The sequence below is a fragment of the Xyrauchen texanus genome, chromosome 36 (genome assembly GCF_025860055.1).
Source record: "Xyrauchen texanus isolate HMW12.3.18 chromosome 36, RBS_HiC_50CHRs, whole genome shotgun sequence".
NCBI lineage: Eukaryota > Metazoa > Chordata > Actinopteri > Cypriniformes > Catostomidae > Xyrauchen > Xyrauchen texanus.
In genome coordinates, this window is record NC_068311.1 from 32,885,640 (window position 1) to 32,903,076 (window position 17,437).

The 17,437-nt window shown below is 40.8% G+C and overlaps 1 protein-coding gene across 1 annotated transcript in view; it reads right to left on the bottom strand.

Annotated features, from left to right (window-relative positions):
* Positions 1–15,622, bottom strand: part of gfm1 (G elongation factor, mitochondrial 1) — a 30,631-nt gene extending 15,009 nt beyond the window's left edge. Inside the window, exons 1-13 of the mRNA XM_052107443.1 lie at positions 15,448–15,622; positions 15,050–15,202; positions 14,515–14,647; positions 14,048–14,252; positions 13,462–13,578; positions 13,186–13,336; positions 12,195–12,349; positions 10,441–10,525; positions 10,202–10,339; positions 9,914–10,015; positions 1,746–1,802; positions 1,527–1,664; positions 1,331–1,413 (exon numbers count right to left, since the gene is read on the bottom strand). Coding sequence (XP_051963403.1) covers positions 1,331–1,413; positions 1,527–1,664; positions 1,746–1,802; positions 9,914–10,015; positions 10,202–10,339; positions 10,441–10,525; positions 12,195–12,349; positions 13,186–13,336; positions 13,462–13,578; positions 14,048–14,252; positions 14,515–14,647; positions 15,050–15,202; positions 15,448–15,516 — 1,586 coding nt within the window. The 5' untranslated portion in view covers positions 15,517–15,622. The remainder of the gene's footprint in view (positions 1–1,330; positions 1,414–1,526; positions 1,665–1,745; positions 1,803–9,913; positions 10,016–10,201; positions 10,340–10,440; positions 10,526–12,194; positions 12,350–13,185; positions 13,337–13,461; positions 13,579–14,047; positions 14,253–14,514; positions 14,648–15,049; positions 15,203–15,447) is intronic.
* Positions 15,623–17,437: the final 1,815 nt, after the last annotated feature.

Consider the following 17,437-nt stretch of genomic DNA (forward strand, 5'->3'; position numbering starts at 1 on the left):
CTGAAATGTATTAAACTTGTTTATGGACGCGTCAATCTACACCTGCGTCAGACGGACACTTTGAGCGTCTCGGGTGTGTTGCATCATAAACGTACGGTTCGTTGTGTCGAGTTTACTCACGAGTAGAAAAACACGTCTCGAGATCCCTGCGGTCATATTTGCGCTCCATCCCGCTGAACGCAAGAACGTGTTCTCATATTGTGATGTCTGCTGTTAGTGAGTGTGTTTGTTCTCTGTGTTAGCTGCTCATTGCCTATACAGTTTCACTTACTGGAGAAAACAGGTGATACTCCAGAATTCAATTGCTCAGACGGAAATAATAGTCCTCATTACGGTCCGGGCACATAATTAATTGCGTACATTTTTTTTAACGCATACTTTTTATTGTATTATTAATTGCACATGTTAAATCGACAGCCCTAATAAGAAGCTAACGGCCCTTGAATCTTCACTTACAGTAAATATGTTTTTGGCATCTTGCAACTGTGTGTCATCTCATAGATTCCAGAATTAATTATTGTGGGCGTGTGCAGATATAAAGGAATATTCTGAGGCGTTTACATAATTCATATCAGAATATTCTTCTGCATTGTGTATGTAGAAGAACATTTTACATGTCCGCTTCGGCCTTTTTTAAAATCCTGATTTATTTGTGGCTTTTAACGAGGATCAAATGTCATGACTTTTCCAGTCAATCATGTTCAATAAATAAACAAAGCTATTTTGTTTGTGATTTAACGCCATACCAGCGTTCCTTGGCTATTTCCATGACCAATACCAAGTTGAAAATACAACAGAAATGGTGATTAAAAGCCTATACAAGTTTAAAACTAATAATTACATTTAATTAAAATTCCTTAGTATTTCCAGGTTTTCCATGACTATTGAACCCTGAAAATCTAGGGCTGTTGCAATTAGGAAATGTGTTCAAAGATTAATTGTCTTACTTGGTGTATTTTATAAACCATAACAAGTAAAAATATTGCACAGGGATAGAATGACTTGTGAAATATTATTATTAAATATTAGAATAAATTCCAAAAACATATATGTCTCTTTTTCTGGTCGACTCTAGACTTTTCAGTTAATCATTTAACATCAGAACAGTTATATTATATCAGTTAATTGTAATATATTTCTGCTCTAAACACTTCTGGTGATTTAAACGACAGACCTGATCAATTGTGATCATAAGAGCGGTTTATGAATGAGGCTGTAAATCTATAAGCACTAGGTGGCGCTGCAGTCTGTGCTGATATACTGCAGGATGTTAATAACAGCTCTTTGGCAGTGAGATGAGTGTGAAACTCATGTGTGCTATCAGACTTACGGCACAGCGCTGGTCACAGACTCTCTGAACGCCACTTTTGGTTTCCCCATCACACATGGACAATTATATTCTCTCTCCATCCTCTACAACACCAACATACAGCAGATATTACATATTAATCACAAACACATAAGAAATATTATTTGTATATTAAATAATAGTATCTAGCAGTAAATGGGCAGTACATGGGCAGTACCTGCGAGTAGATCTCCAAGTGAAGTTCACCCATGCCAGAGATGATGGTCTCTTTACTCTCGGTGTCGTAATGAACTCTGAATGTGGGGTCTTCTCGGGTGAAACGATTGATTCCCTTCGAGAATTTATCCGTGTCATTCTAATGGACAGAAGATGACGGATTACTGTATTATTACGGATTATGTTTGTAAATGAATGAGCACTGGACTGATTTTTCTACCTTGTTGGAGGGTCGCATGGACATCGAGATCACTGGATCAGGAATATGAATCGATTCCTGGAAATACACATTATAATCAACACAATTACAACACAGTCTTTAAAATATGTATGCTTTTGTTTTGTTCCCAATCAAGTGACCTGTAACGGAGCTAAATTCTGTGTTATTTTAGATGTTATATTTCAAATATAGTTTCTCCAAACAAATAAAACACAATTATCATACATAAGATCTACTTACACAACAATGACTAAGGGTATATTCTCTCTCCAAAGCATGCACGCATGAGTAACGAGATCTCATTCTGTGTCATTTGTACCTGGCGCCATCTCCTGGTGGCCATATGTAATTACAGAGCGATCCTCTGTACCCACATAGGGAGGGATGCAACGGTATGAGATTTTCACAGTATGATAACAGTCTCAGAAAATATTATTGTATACGGTATTACACAATTACTATTATCAGTGAAAACAAAAGGGTTATTTTATTTATTTATTTTGAGCAAAAACTTTATTATAATTGAAACTTGAAACCAATTATTTTATTGAAGTATGTGTAAAAAAAAGTCTCCCTTTTGAAAATAAATAAATATTTTTTTCTAAGAAAGCTAACAGAATTATAATAAACAGAATTATAAACAGCATGTAACTATAACATGTTATATAACTAAAGCATGTTAGTTTACATATTAAATGAACTACTAAATAAAAAATAACATCAGCTGTGTGAGCTTTTATAGTAATGTCCTCTGATTATTAATGATGATCAAATACTGCTGATCTTTAACTCAGTGCTTCTCAACTGGTTTTGCTTCAGGACAGATTTTACACTGGAATTCAAGTGTCGTCCTGCCATAGATTAAACATAACCTGTATTTAATGTATCCTGGGTTGCATTTCCTTTTATGTTGCATAGTTTTGTTCATGGTTTTCCAGTACATGAACATGCATCAAGTGACATTATTTGTAGAGATGCACCGATTTCAATTTCCGATTTTTTTCAAGTGTGACCTGCCGATACCGATTTTTTCCGATTCCGATTTTCTTTCTAACAACTATTATTGACCACATATACAAACAAAATCTACCTCTCTTCAATGCTACATTTTATTTTCATATTAAAATAAATTATTAAACATTACAATTTCCCCCAAACTGCACTAAGTTACAGGATCTTCTCTCACTTAAACAACTCTCAAAATAAAGTGCTCTGTGACTAGAAAGAGGTAGAAATAACAATGAACTGCAAATGAGTTGCTTTATATAACAGATGTCATTTCCCACTATTTTTATAAACTGACCTTTTTCTCTTTATTACTCGTCTAACAAAACAATTCCAAAGATCTGAAAAACTGAAGTGTCCAATACGCTCAACTTACGTTAGATGTCCAAATATCAGTTGTAAAACTGAGCACTGCTTCGGGAACGGCTTGTAACCATACCAGTCAACACTCCCGTTTTTCCCGGGAGTCTCCCGTTTTGTTATTTCTCCCAAAAAAAACTCCCGGAATTTGCATGGCCCAAACCACGTTATATGAATAATCACATCAATATATTATTCCAAGGTGGTCCAGTTGCCAGATCTTGAATGAAACGCATCCTACTCACACAATCGACACATCATACACATTACAAATCATTTATGACCTCAATCTGGCAACCAAAACCCATTTGCGCTGTTGATATCTGCGCAGGCAGTAGACGCGGGATGTTAAATCAAGCATCACTGGTAGAGGGGAGGAGAAGAATCAGCTGGTGCTCCGGTGAAAAAACAAAATATACATGTACATTTAACAACAGCTGGATGGAAGAATTGAATTTCATATCCCGAAGCCATATCGACAATGCCCACGCCTTTTGCAATGTGTGTCGCACTGATTTTAATATTGGACACGGTGCGAAAAATTACGTTACTCAGCACATTAAATCACAACGGCACAATTTGTATGTATTTAGCCTGCCTCTGCCATCCAGCACCCCCCTTCCCCTCTCCCGGATTTGTGTCAAGTCAAGTCAAGTGTCAAGTGGTTTTTATTGTCGTTTCAACCATATACAGTTAGTACAGTACACAGCAAAATGAGACAACGTTCCTCCAGGACCATGGTGCTACATAAAAACAACAAAGGACCAACACAGGACCACATGAGACTACACAACGAAATAAAATACCTATATAAACTACCTATATATACCTATATAAAGTGCACGTGCAAACATGTGCAAAAAGTACAGGACAGTACAACAAATTACTGACAATGGACAGGACAATAGACAGTGCAGCGCCGACCAGTACTCAGTAGTGCAAAAAGATGACAGTTTCTAAAAATGTAAACATAACATACTATGAGATAATGTTCTATGCACATTATTGCAGTTATTGAGGTAGCAGACAGTTATAAAGTGACAGTTATTAAAGTGCAACTCAGGACACGTGTGTGTCAAACCAGTCTCTGAGTATTGAGAAGTCTGATGGCTTGGGGGAAGAAGCTGTTACACAGTCTGGCCGTGAGGGCCCGCATGCTTCGGTACCTCTTGCCAGACGGGAGGAGGGTAAAGAGTTTGTGTGAGGGGTGTGTGGGGTCGTCCACAATGCTGGTTGCTTTGCGGATACAGTGTTTTTGTAAATGTCTTTGATGGAGGGAAGAGAGACCCCAATGATCTTCTCAGCTGTCCTCACTATCCTCTGCAGGGCTTTGCGGTCCGAAGCGGTGCAAGTCCCAAACCAGGCAGTGATGCAGCTGCTCAGGATGCTCTCAATAGTCCCTCTATAGAATGTAGTGAGGATGGGGGTTGGGAGATGTGCTTTCCTCAGCCTTCGAAGAAAGTAGAGACGCTGCTGGGCTTTCTTGGTGATAGAGCTGGTGTTGAGGGACCAGGTGAGGTTCTCCGCCAGGTGAACACCAAGGAATTTGGTGCTCTTGACGATCTCCACAGAGGAGCCGTCGATGTTCAGCGGAGTGTGTTCACCTTGTGCTCTCCTAAAGTCAACAACCATCTCTTTTGTTTTGTCGACATTCAGGGACAGGTTGTTGGCTCTACACCAGTTCGATCAGCCGCTGCACCTCCTCTCTGTATGCTGACTCGTTGTTCTTGCTGATGAGACCCACCACGGTCGTGTCATCGGCGAACTTGATGATGTGATTCGAGCTGTGCATTGCTGCACAGTCGTGGAGTCAGCAGAGTGAACAGCAGTGGACTGAGCACACAGCCCTGGGGGCCCCAGTGCTCAGTGTGGTGGTGGTGGAGATGCTGTTCCCGATCCGGACTGACTGAGGTCTCCCAGTCAGGAAGTCCAGGATCCAGTTGCAGAGGGAGGTGTCCAGGCCCAGCAGGTTCAGCTTTCCAATCAGGTGCTGGGGAATGATTGTGTTGAATGCTGAGCTGAAATCTATGAACAGCATTCGAACGTATGAGTCCTTATTGTCTAGGTGGGTGAGGGCCAGATGGAGGGTTGTGGTGATGGCATCGTCCGTTGAACGGTTTGAACGATCACGCAAACTGCAGTGGGTCTAGTGAGGGGGCAGCTGGGTCTTAATCTGCCTCATGACGAGCCTCTCGAAGCACTTCATGATGATGGGTGTAAGTCGCGACGGGACAGTAGTCGTTGAGGCAGGACACTGAAGACTTCTTTGGCATGGGGATGATGGTGGTGGCCTTGAAGCACGTTGGAACAACGGCGCTGCTCAGAGAGATGTTGAAGATGTCGGTAAGAACATCTGCTAGCTGGTCTGCACATCCTCTGAGCACTCTGCCAGGAATGTTGTCTGGTCCAGCAGCCTTCCGTGGGTTGACTCTACGTAGAGTTTTCCTCACATCTGCCGTGGTAAGACAGAGCACCTGGTCGTTGGGAGGAGGGGTGGACTTCCTCGCCATCACGTCGTTCTGCACTTCAAACCGAGCGTAGAAGTCGTTCAGCGCATCTGGAAGGGAGGCATCTTTGTCACAGGCAACTGATGTTGTCCTGTAGTTGGTGATGGCCTGGATGCCCTGCCACATGCGCGCGTGTCACCGCTGTCCTGGAAGTGACTGTGGATTCTCTGGGCGTGTCGCGCTTTGCCTCTCTGATTGCCCGTGACAGTTTGGCCCTAGCTGTTCTTAGGGCTGCCTTATCGCCTGCTCTGAAGGCGGAGTCTCGGGACCTCAGCAGCGTGCGCACCTCCGCAGTCATCCACGGCTTCTGGTTGGAGCGTGTGGTGATGGTCTTGGAGAAAGTGACATCATCAATGCACTTGCTGATGTAGCTGGTCACTGATGCTGTGTATTCCTCCAAGTTGGTAGAATCGCCATATGTTGCAGCCTCCCTGAACATGTGCCAGTCAGTACACTCAAAACAGTCCTGAAGAGCAGAGATGGCTCCTGCTGGCCAGGTTTTCACCTGCTTCTGAAGCGGTTTTGTGCGTCTGACGAGCCGGTCTGTATGCTGGAATTAACATAACAGAGATGTGGTCTGAGTAGCCGAGATGGGGCGGGGCTCCGCCCGGCAGCGCCTGGGATGTTTGTGTAAACAAGATCAAGCGCGTTAGCCCTCTCGTTGCAAAGTCCACATACTGATGGAATTTAGGGAGCACTGTCTTGAGATTTGCATGGTTGAAATCTCCGGCGACAATAAACAGTCCGTCGGGGTGAGCGTTCTGCAGTTCAGCTCATAGCCCCATACAGTTCACAGAGCGCTTCCTTAGCGTTAGCGCTGGGGAATGTAAACTCGGTTATGCAAACAGTGGTGAATTCCGTGGTAGATAAAAAGGTCTGCATCTAACAGTCACAAGCTCCAACAGCGATGAACAGTAACTAGAGACTAGCATAGAGTTCTTGCACCATTCCGTGTTGATGTAAACACACAAGCCACCACCGCGAGTCTTACCGCGAGAGAGCTGTATTTCTGTCGGCACGAAACGAGGCGAGCCCGTCTAGCTGAATGGCGGCATCCGGAACTCTGTCGCTGAGCCACGTCTCTGTGAAAACAAAGACGCAGCAGTCTCTAAACTCACGCTGCGTAGCCTGCTGGAGTCGGATATAGTCCAGTTTATTGTCCAGGGAGCAAACATTTGAGAGCAGGATAGACGGGAGAGCCGGCCGGCTAGGGTTTGTTTTTAGCCTAGCATGGACCCCGCCCTCTTTCCGCGCTTCGCTTTCGCACACCGCTACGACGTCCTCTCCCCGGCCACCGGCATCAGGCGACGCCGAGGGCTGGAGGCCTGGTCTCCGCAGCAAGCCGAGTACGCGTAGCGCCTCCTGCAGGTCATCATGCAGCTTGGTTTTTGCATGAGTCTTATATTTGAGTAGTGTCTGGCGATGGTAGACACGAACACTGGTTGCTCCGATGTCCATGTGTTGCAAAAGTCTGGCTTTTTTAACAAAAATAGCACCATTGTGGATCCGGAGTGGCCGCTGCGTGCTACCGCGCCGCCATCTTGTGTACCCAAATGTTGACAGATAACAGGCCACGTGTGTGACATGACACGAGATTAAACAACTCGGGCAACGTGACGTCAGAAAGTACCTCCTACTCTGTATCGAGGAAATGTATCAGATTTCTGAAGCCTCTGTCCTCAACTATGGAGAACAGCTGGTCATCCAGGGCCATGAATTCCATAATTTTCCTCGTAATTGCTTTGGTATTTTCGTTGCTCATTCCAAGGAATGACAGGAGAGGCTGCTGACTTGTGGCTGGCTCTGAGCTCTGGCTAGCTTTAGCCGCTTTCACTTTTTAGCTTCTTTTTTAAAATGGGCATTTTCAGCTGGGCGATGGTGTTATAAATGTCTAATTAGGTTTGTTGATTCGAAAGTTATTGTGGTGGTTCCCCCGCGGTTTACTTTAGCCTTACATTTATTACACATTTCGAACTTTATGTATTCTTCACACACAGTGAAGAACTTCAACGCCAATGACATGTTTACATGCGGCTGTGACGTTATTGTCTGCGCTGCTGGCAACAACACGGACCGGCTTGGAATCGGAAAGAAGCGAATCTGACCGGCCGGTCGCCGGTCCGGGAAGAGCATGCGGAAAATCGGCTAATTCCGATCCCTGGCCGGTCGATCGGTGCATCTCTAATTATTTGTGTTGTTGATGTCAAAATCTAAAAATTGAAAAAAATTGAAGAGCATATTTACTTATATGAGCCCATTATTATGTTATCTAATATTGCATATTTATACACATATTACACAGAAGGAAACATTACCATGGTTAGGTCAGTGTGCTAGTCTTAAATAATAGTACTAATAATAATAAATTAATGTATTTATGAAAAATAAATGCTAGCTGAAACACATCTTGAAACTTTAACTAAAACTGCCACTGTTGATATAAAATGAGCTCTAATAGATTCTATCTGTAGATTATTTCATATGAAACTGAAACAATTTGTCAAAATATAAGTTACTTTACTCATGTAAAATCATAAAACAAATTTGTAAAGGTGATGTGTGTAATTATTAATATTTGTAACTATTTTGGTTAAGGGGCCACATCGGGCTATAAGTATTGCGCTACAAAAGGTAGATACTTTTCTATCAGGTATTAAAAAACTGAATAAAGGCTGAGCTTATACATTTATTTTACCATCTCTACTTCCTGATAATTTATTAGGTCAATTTAACTATCTCTACATCACGGGTCTGTTTGAATAAATATAAAATAAAACATTTATAGAACTTTTAATGTTTGTCACAAAGCGTGCGAGTTTACATGTTTTTTTCTAAAACTTTACTCGTTTACATGCTAAAAGTGTCATGATGCGGGTCTCCTCGATGGTTTGACTTTCAGCACACAACTGAATAACACCGGCTGCATGAATATAATAAATTATTACTGCAAGAGTTAGATTAATATACAGGTGCTAAGGGACTTCAACATTTATAAATTCCACAAATAATAAATACATACACATATTCGTCTCTGGCTTCCTTTTACTCGCATGTCAATGATGCAGAGATCTACTTTTGTATTTAATTTAATCACTGAGAAGGTTTACCTGCAATGTAGCACCAAACATCACAAGCAGCCTCAAGAATGGACACAGAGTAGCCGTATAACACTTTACCTTGAGCAGAATATTGCACTACAGATCGCAAAGTTTGTTCAAAGGGGAAAGTGAGACGGTTGCCAGATTGCACAAAATAAGTATAACATTACGTGTCTTTTACCGAATCCAGCTAGTTTTCTCCTGAACGCTCAACGCAACAGGAATTCAAACGGACAACACTGCTGAAATCACACAGGATTTCCCAAGTAAGAATTTATATCTGGGCAGATTTAGTTTAGATTTAAATTGTTGTTGTTAGTATTCGTATGGCAATAATTCCACTAGCTTCTTCCCTTTTTGATTATTTTGATTATCAATCAGGGTAGAATTTTATGAGACTTGATCAGTCACTTACTATCATTTTCCTCTTGTCAAAGAGTGGTGCCCTGAGGATAGAATTTAACTAGTTAAATTATATTATTTAATTATGAATTCATAATTAATAAACATTAATTATTAGTTATATCTGATAGTAAAACTGATCTAAACCACCAGTGCACCCTACACACACACACTCATGTCAGACCCCCTCGCCTCTCTCTGACATTTTCACCGCTGCATTTGTGTGTGGGGCAAGTTGATGAGTATGACAGGCAGACAAGGAATAAAGGAGATGCGCATGCGTATGCGTATGTGAGATTCTCCGTCCGGTTGCATTTTTTTCTCAATACCGTAGATAAGCAAATGTACATGGTATGATAACCGTCTATTTTCAAACTGTGGGATACCGTGAAACCGGTATACCGCTGCAACCCTACACCCATATTTGGATGACTTCCACCTCTGGTTGCAGCGATCTGAATGCTAATATGATTGGTTTACTGTTTCATGATGCTGGACAACATACTACATCATTTGATGATGTCATCTGATCCATGAAATCTAATGTGTTTTTAGCCAAACATCAACCGATTACGTTGTGCGTGGGCTCATTTTAAAGATAATCGCCTCCTTATAGTAATAATATAATATATAGATAATAATATAATATAATCCTCTTTATAGTCCTAAACGTAGGTTCATTTTATTTTTTAAATATGAAAAATATAATTTTACATTTGATTTGTATTGATTAAATATAACCGGTTTCATGAGATTCCCTCACATTCACTCTTACATATGATGAAACATCACGTACCATAGAGAGGTTGGCATTAGCGCGGGAAGTGAATGTATCTCCACTGGCACAGTCAATGCCAAACAGAGCACAGATGTCACCTGGGTACACCTCCTCTACATCCTGAAGAACACCGAAAACATGATGCAACCCACAAACAACATTCACATTCAAACACACAACAAATGACTCGTCATTGATAGAAAATTGTTATTTAATAAAGATAAAACCTTCCTATTCAACTTTGAACAGTCTGCGCTCAATTCTACACTCCTGAAATAAAGCAAACGGTTCTTTCATTCTTCTCACCTCCATCTGGTCGGCGTGGAGACGCACGAGTCTCTGAACTCTGACCCTCTTCCCCGTGCGGGTGTTGTAGATGTACTCCGTTTTCTTCAGACAGCCCTGATACACGCGCACATACGTCAGCTGACCAAAACGACCTGCCTGCAGACACAAATTAAACACAGTTACGCAACTCTTAAAAACATGGGCACGCTTCTTTCAGATGCATGTGTTTGCATGTATAAACGTATCTGAAAGCTCACCTCAAGTTTGAAGGCCAAACCAACAAACGGTTGTGTTGCGTCTCTTGTTGGATCCATGAGAATTTTCGTGCCGTCACTGCTCTCCCTGAATAGCACATTTATTTACCCACATGTTTAAAAATGACCAATGCTTTACAGACTGGGGATGGATGACAGCAACGATTGATCATGAAAACTCTTCAAAACATCATGATGGCATATTGGGAGGTACTTTGAGAAATATGAAAATGTGTGATTTAATAACAACTGTCACAATAAAAAATACTTTTTGAGTCAGTTTCTTTATGCAAACATTTCTTGATTCTTTATATTATGCTGTAAAACCTGTCAAATGTCATGGTCCTATTTTACTCCAAAATCAAAAGAAAAAAATAAGAAATGATACAGTATATTGCATATAGAAATTAAGCCTATTTTTAGCAACATTACCATTTTTTACACTGCGACATTACAGACATGACAGTTACACACATTTACCCTTCAGTTCTCATAGAGTTGAGACTATCTGTATACGTTGACTTTCAATCTAGAACCGCAGCGTTTAACACTGTTTGAAGAGGATTGGGGGCGTTCACACAGGACACGTAACCATGTTTAAAAACAGATAGACAGAAAGAACATAAGGGTCTAAAAACATGTTTTTAAAATAATTTTAACCCTTTAAGCTCTGAAGGTGTTTTTAAAGATTTCCTGTTTCAGTGGCATTCCCAAAATGAAAGGCTTATAACTCGACAAACAAAAAACAAGGAGGGTCAAGTGTTTGGTTTCATTGTAAAGAAAACGTTTTAAATGTTTTAATGATATATTATGATATATTCTGAGACTCTCAACCTAAAAACTGCTGAAAAACCACAAAATAATTAAGCAAAAAATGTACTTATTTCTTATTTTCCTATTTGACATTATATATCTCTGGTGTAAATAAGTTGGCTCAGAAAAACTGCTTTTGTTTTCTTCCCAATCATGTCATCTGTATCTGAGAAAAGTTTGTGTTGATACGACAAATCAATTAAAAGTTACAACATTACAAATATAATTTATCATAGTGTCCAAAAACATCTCCAAACAAAAGAATTGCACATACAAACTAATTACACATGCAAACACAACAAAGGCTTGCATGCAGACATAATTTTAGTAATGAGTTTCATTCTGTGTCATTTGAGTCATCATTGAGTCTGTGTAATGTACTTGGCGCCATCTCCTGGTGGTCATATGTAACAATGTGCTTCTATCTAATGATCTAAGCACCAAATAACATTGTGTGCAGGCTCGTTTTAAACACAATCACCTCCTCTAAGAAATTATGTGATTATAAATTATTCCGTTACATTTTTGTGAAGTTATAAGCCAAAACGCAGCATATAAGCAACACCAACATAATTATACTTAGCTGTTACTTGCTATACTTTTGTCTGAGTCAAACAAATAGGCTGGTTGTATTTTACTCTTTGAGAGCTTTCCAGCAACATATGACACATGATTATTTGATCAGTTTGATGTTTTAACTGATTGCAATAACACTGCATGTACAGTGTAAAATGTTTTACAGGACTTGTTCAGTTTGGTCAATGCCAGCATGCTTTCAAACTATACCTATTTTGTGTTGGTCAAGACTGTAGTTATTCATATTTTGACAATTAATTTTTTGCTCAAGGGCCCATAAAATACCCATCACGTCAACGTTAGGAAGACATAATGATATTCTCAACTTTCCAACAGCATTCAGAAGGCCTGTCGTCTTGTGTACTCACTCTTGGTTCAGTATGGCGTAGTTGTTGACTTCAGTGGGGTTTGGCAAGTAGTCAAGCACAGCGTCTAACAGCGGCTGAACGCCTTTATTCTTCAGAGCGCTGCCCACCAGTACAGGAGAGAACAAGCGCTGGATAGTCGCCCTGCGCACTGCAGCCTGAACACACACACACACGGAACAATTAACCATAACCACAGACCCTCAATCTAACACATCAACTGTCACACATGTGAAGGGAGTCTCTAAATCTGACCCAAAACATAGTGAGCTGCCTACCTACACACAACTCTATTGGAGTCAGTTATCAGTCGAGTCTCTCACGCACTATTTGTGAGATGTGTGCAGTTGCTGCCTACAGAATGTAAAGCTCTTAAAATCAGCCACTTATGACCATTGAACACAACCCAGAGTAGTTCTCCTACTTGTTTCTTCAATAGGGACTTCATCAAATCCTTCATAAAAGAGTTGTAAGCCATGAACCGAACCAACCAACTCTGATGTGAATCACAACATCAAGAACTTTGATCTGACTAATTACGAATGATGTAATCAAAACTATGGAAATATACTGTATAAAGCAGCTGATTTAAAACAATATATTTCAATTTTACAGCTAAATATTCAGATATATACAAATCCATAAGCAGTTTGAGAGCGTAGACTCGACCGCATCATTCACAGTGCATCATGGGAGTGGGTTGAGCTGCAGAGATCTTTTAATGGGAAGATTTGTTTAAAAAAGGAAGTTGAAATAAGTAGATTGATGGCTTCAACAGAAGCATATGCCATCGATGAACAACCTCAGAGCTCACGGTAGGTCTGTCTTCAAAGGTTTACTTTTAGTCATTTTTAAAAATCAGATGGCCTAATTGTATTTTAAGCTAATATAGAAATGCCAGGTACGGCACGTGCGAGGCAGCTCACTAGTTTTTCTAGTAGAGCTTCAGTGTACTGCATAACATTTATAAGGTAAAAAGACTTCTGATTAAAACCTTGAGGTCATCAACAGTTGGTACTTTCTCTTCTAGAAACATCTCTCCAAGCCTTTCATCGGCGTTAGCGACACACTCCACCAGTTCCTGTCTGCGGTCTGCAGCCTCGGCACGCATCTCCGCTGGGATCTCATCAAAACAAATATTCTGACTGCACAGGAACACGAGAAAGAATATCAGGAGCACAACTCGAGCCTTGAAATGTTCCTGTGAAGTACTCTAAAGAACATTTACTGAGTAAATCACATATTATTGCACTGTAAGAACATGTTCTACCCGAAAGGTCCTTCAAATAAGATGCTGCGCTCCTCGATCAGATCAACGATCCCTCGCAGGTTTCCCTCCAGTCCGATGGGGATATTCACAAACGCTGCGTTTTGATTGAGTTTAGTCCTGCAAGAAATTGAGAATGCAAAAGATGAAGTCAAATGTGCTCATAACAACACTCTTCTCAGTCTCAACTCTACACTGACCAAGCATCTGTTAAGACTGCTCATCGTTGGTTGTGTATATGCTCAACATAAAGGGCATAGTGTGCATGTACATAAAGTACATCAATTCACAGGAAGTGGAAAAATACATTTAGCAACGAGTTACTGAGCTAAAATAAACGTGGTGAAAGGGAGTTTGATTTCATTTGATGTAAATACATGCAAATAATTCAAATGACATGTATAAAGCATGAAACGCCATTTATCGCAACATTTCTGACTATGTTTTTATATTGAATACATGTATATCTATTGATTTTCTTCAACTTTGGGCACTTTCGTGCCCCTGCCGTTGATTTTTATTCAAACAAACGGATTTAAACTCTCATTAAAGCTTAATTGGAAATGTTGTTTCTATTCTCTGAGTTTGCCTGAGCTGCTGAAGGCCTCTGTAGGGGTTGGCACCCATGCGGTCCAGTTTGTTGATGAAGGTGAGGAAGGGCACACCATAGCGCTTCATCTGTCGATTCACAGTCATCGTCTGACACTGAACCCCTCCGACTGCACACAGAACGAGCACCGCCCCGTCCAGCACACGGAGAGCTCGCTCTACCTCGATGGTGAAGTCCACATGACCTGATGAGATACTGCACATGAGTACAGGTGTTCTCTGAAGATACTTATTCATACTGGTTACTAGTGTACTGCATACTGCCGACTGTTGATCAACAACTGTGTTGTACATGACCTCTTCACATTACATGTTTACTTCAGTGAGAGTTGTCAGGTTATCGTTTCGGAATAAATATGGCCATTTTGTATGTTTCATCTATTTGTGTGTTAAAAATGTCATGGCGGCACGATCAAGAAAGAGGCGATGTTTGAATTGTTGTGTTACCTGGCGTGTCGATGATGTTTATGTTGTGTTGTTTCCAAATGGTGTATGTAGCAGCAGATTGTATAGTGATTCCTCGCTGTCTTTCCAACTCCATAGAGTCCATGATCGCTCCCACTCCATCCTTACCTTTCACCTGACCGGAAAACAATACATGATCAACAAACACAAGCACCTCTAAAAAGCCCTATTTTCATACATATACTTATGGCATGTCACACAGCACTTAAGATGTAGTGCTATTAAAATAGGGCCCTGTGTCTCAAACTCTAGTGAGCTGCCTAGTTGGCATGAATATGATGTCCAAAAAAAATCTGTTGACTCGGAATACACCTATGGTGCCCCTAAAGCAGCTTGACTGCTCAAACAACAACTATCTGATTATTCAAAAAACAATGTTGTCCGTTTTAACACTGACTATTTGGAAAAACATCTATTCAACTAATTAAATGACTGTTTGAACTCGCCTATGATGCCGGGGAATGCTGTCTATGGAGGAAGCGTACTACGTTTTGAGAGCGCTCCAGTGATAACTCACTTCATGCATCTCTGCGATTCGTCCGGTGTAGTAGAGCACTCTCTCTGTTAGTGTGGTCTTCCCAGAGTCAATGTGTGCGGAGATGCCGATGTTCCGGATCTGCTCATTCGGTGTGACTCCATTTGAACACGACCGACAGCTGTTGATCAACACCTGAGACACCAGAGACATAAGAGAGACACACATGTACACCAGAGAGACATCATTGAGACACCATAGGTACCACATGGAGACACATAACAGAATAAACATTGAGGCACACAGACAGATATCACCGAGATACACAGAGATGAATTAGTGAGGCACAGAGAAATCAGAGAGCCATCAAAGAGACGTTATACATTAAAGACAACAGAAATATATCGGAGAGACAGGAGACTACACTCACTCACTCACACCTGTTTTAACGTGATGTTTGCTGGTTTGTGCAGATGTAGAGATAAAGCTGATCTCATGAGTCGCATCATGACAATGTGTGTGTGAGTTTCCTCTGATGTTACACACACGCGAGCTGAATGTCACACTGACTGCTGCTTGTGAAACAGCTTCCTGTACTACAGAGACAAGCGAAGGACTTCTTCTTCTTTCCAATTTAACGGCGGTTGGCATCCAGCTTTTTGGTGCATTACCGCCCCCTCTGCTCCGGAGTGTGGATCAGATACTATAACTACAAAACATCATTGTCCATTCTCTTTCCTACACTTACATAACCTTAATTCCCTTCAAATAAACACTCACACAAACAACAAACTTTATTTATCAATTAAATCCTATTGAAAACTCCCGCCTCCCTTAAAAAAGTCATCAATATTCTATTCTGTGTCCCATTTACTGCTCTTAATAACCCTTTTAATGTAATCTCTTGCACCCCAATCTGCCTCAACTTATTCTTCATCACCTGCCTCTGCATTTCATATCTCCTACACCTCATAATTATGTGCTCCACTGTCTCCTCTTCTTGACATCCCTCACACAACCCTGTCTGGTGCTTCCCTATCATCTTTAGTGTTTTGTTCAGCGAACAGTGTCCCAACCTTAACCTCGTCATCACAGCCTCTTCTCTCCTATTCCCACTTCCCACCCTATCCTCTTTTACATTTCTCTGAATTTGGTATAAGTGCCTCCCTTTCTTCTCTCTATCCCACCTCTCTTGCCACCTTTTATTTATTTTTTCCCAAATTATGCTTTTAACCTCTGCTTTACTAATATTAACCTGCATTTCTACATTCCCTTTTGTTAGCGCCCTTTTAGCCAGCCTATCTGCCATCTCATTACCTGTAATACCAACATGTGCTGGAACCCACATAAATTTAACCTGACATCCCATATGACTTAATCTTGTGTTTAATTGAAGTACTTCATACAGGATATCTTGCCGAGCTTTTGAATGGAATGACCTTAAACTTGCCAAGACTGATAAAGAATCAGAGCATATTAAAACCTTTTCCTGTCTTACCTTTTCCACCCATTGCAAAGCACTTAAAATTGCCAACATCTCTACAGAATATACCCCTAAATTATTAGATGTTTTTATACTCATTTCTACTTCTTTCCCTGGAATTGCCACCCCAAACCCTGTTTCTTCCGTCTCTGGTTTTTTTGCACCATCCGTGATAAATCTGCATAAATTCATTATAGTTTCCACCTACTCTGATATTAAATATACTTTTCAGATTAACTTCTTCCTTTCCCTTCCTTTTTTCCTCAAGCACATACCAGTCTACTTCAGGCCATGTCATCTTCCAAGGGGCAATCTCTGGAAAAACTACCATAGGGCTTATTCTAAGATTAAATACTTCTAACTCTTTTGCTACATTATTTCCAATCCGACCAAAGTTTTCCTTTAACTTTCTTCCATTTTCCCAGCAATCCTGCAATACTGCTTTCGTGGGATGCGAGTCATTATGGCCCTGCAATCCAGCCCAGTAATTTGCCATCAATTGATTCCTTCTTAATTCCAGTGGCAGTTCTCCCATTTCCACTTGTATGGCAGGTACTGAAGACGTTTTAAAAGCACCACAGCAAATTCTTAAAGCCTGATTCTGAATAACCTCCAGCCTCATTAAAAGAGACTTAGCTGCAGACCCAACCACTATACTACCGTAATCCAACACTGATCTTATCAGAGCCACATATATACTCTTAAGCGATGACCGACTGGCTCCCCACTCTCTTCCTGTCAAACATCTCATCACATTAATTACTTTTTTGCACTTGTCTTCCATTTTCTTTATATGTTCTGCAAACGTCAACCTTGCATCTAAAATCACTCCCAAAAACTTAATGGAACTTACCCTCTCCAACTCTCTCCCATACATCATTAGCTTAACTTCTTCCTGAATTCTTTTCCTGGTAAAAAAGACTGTCTGAGTCTTTTCTATTGAGAAC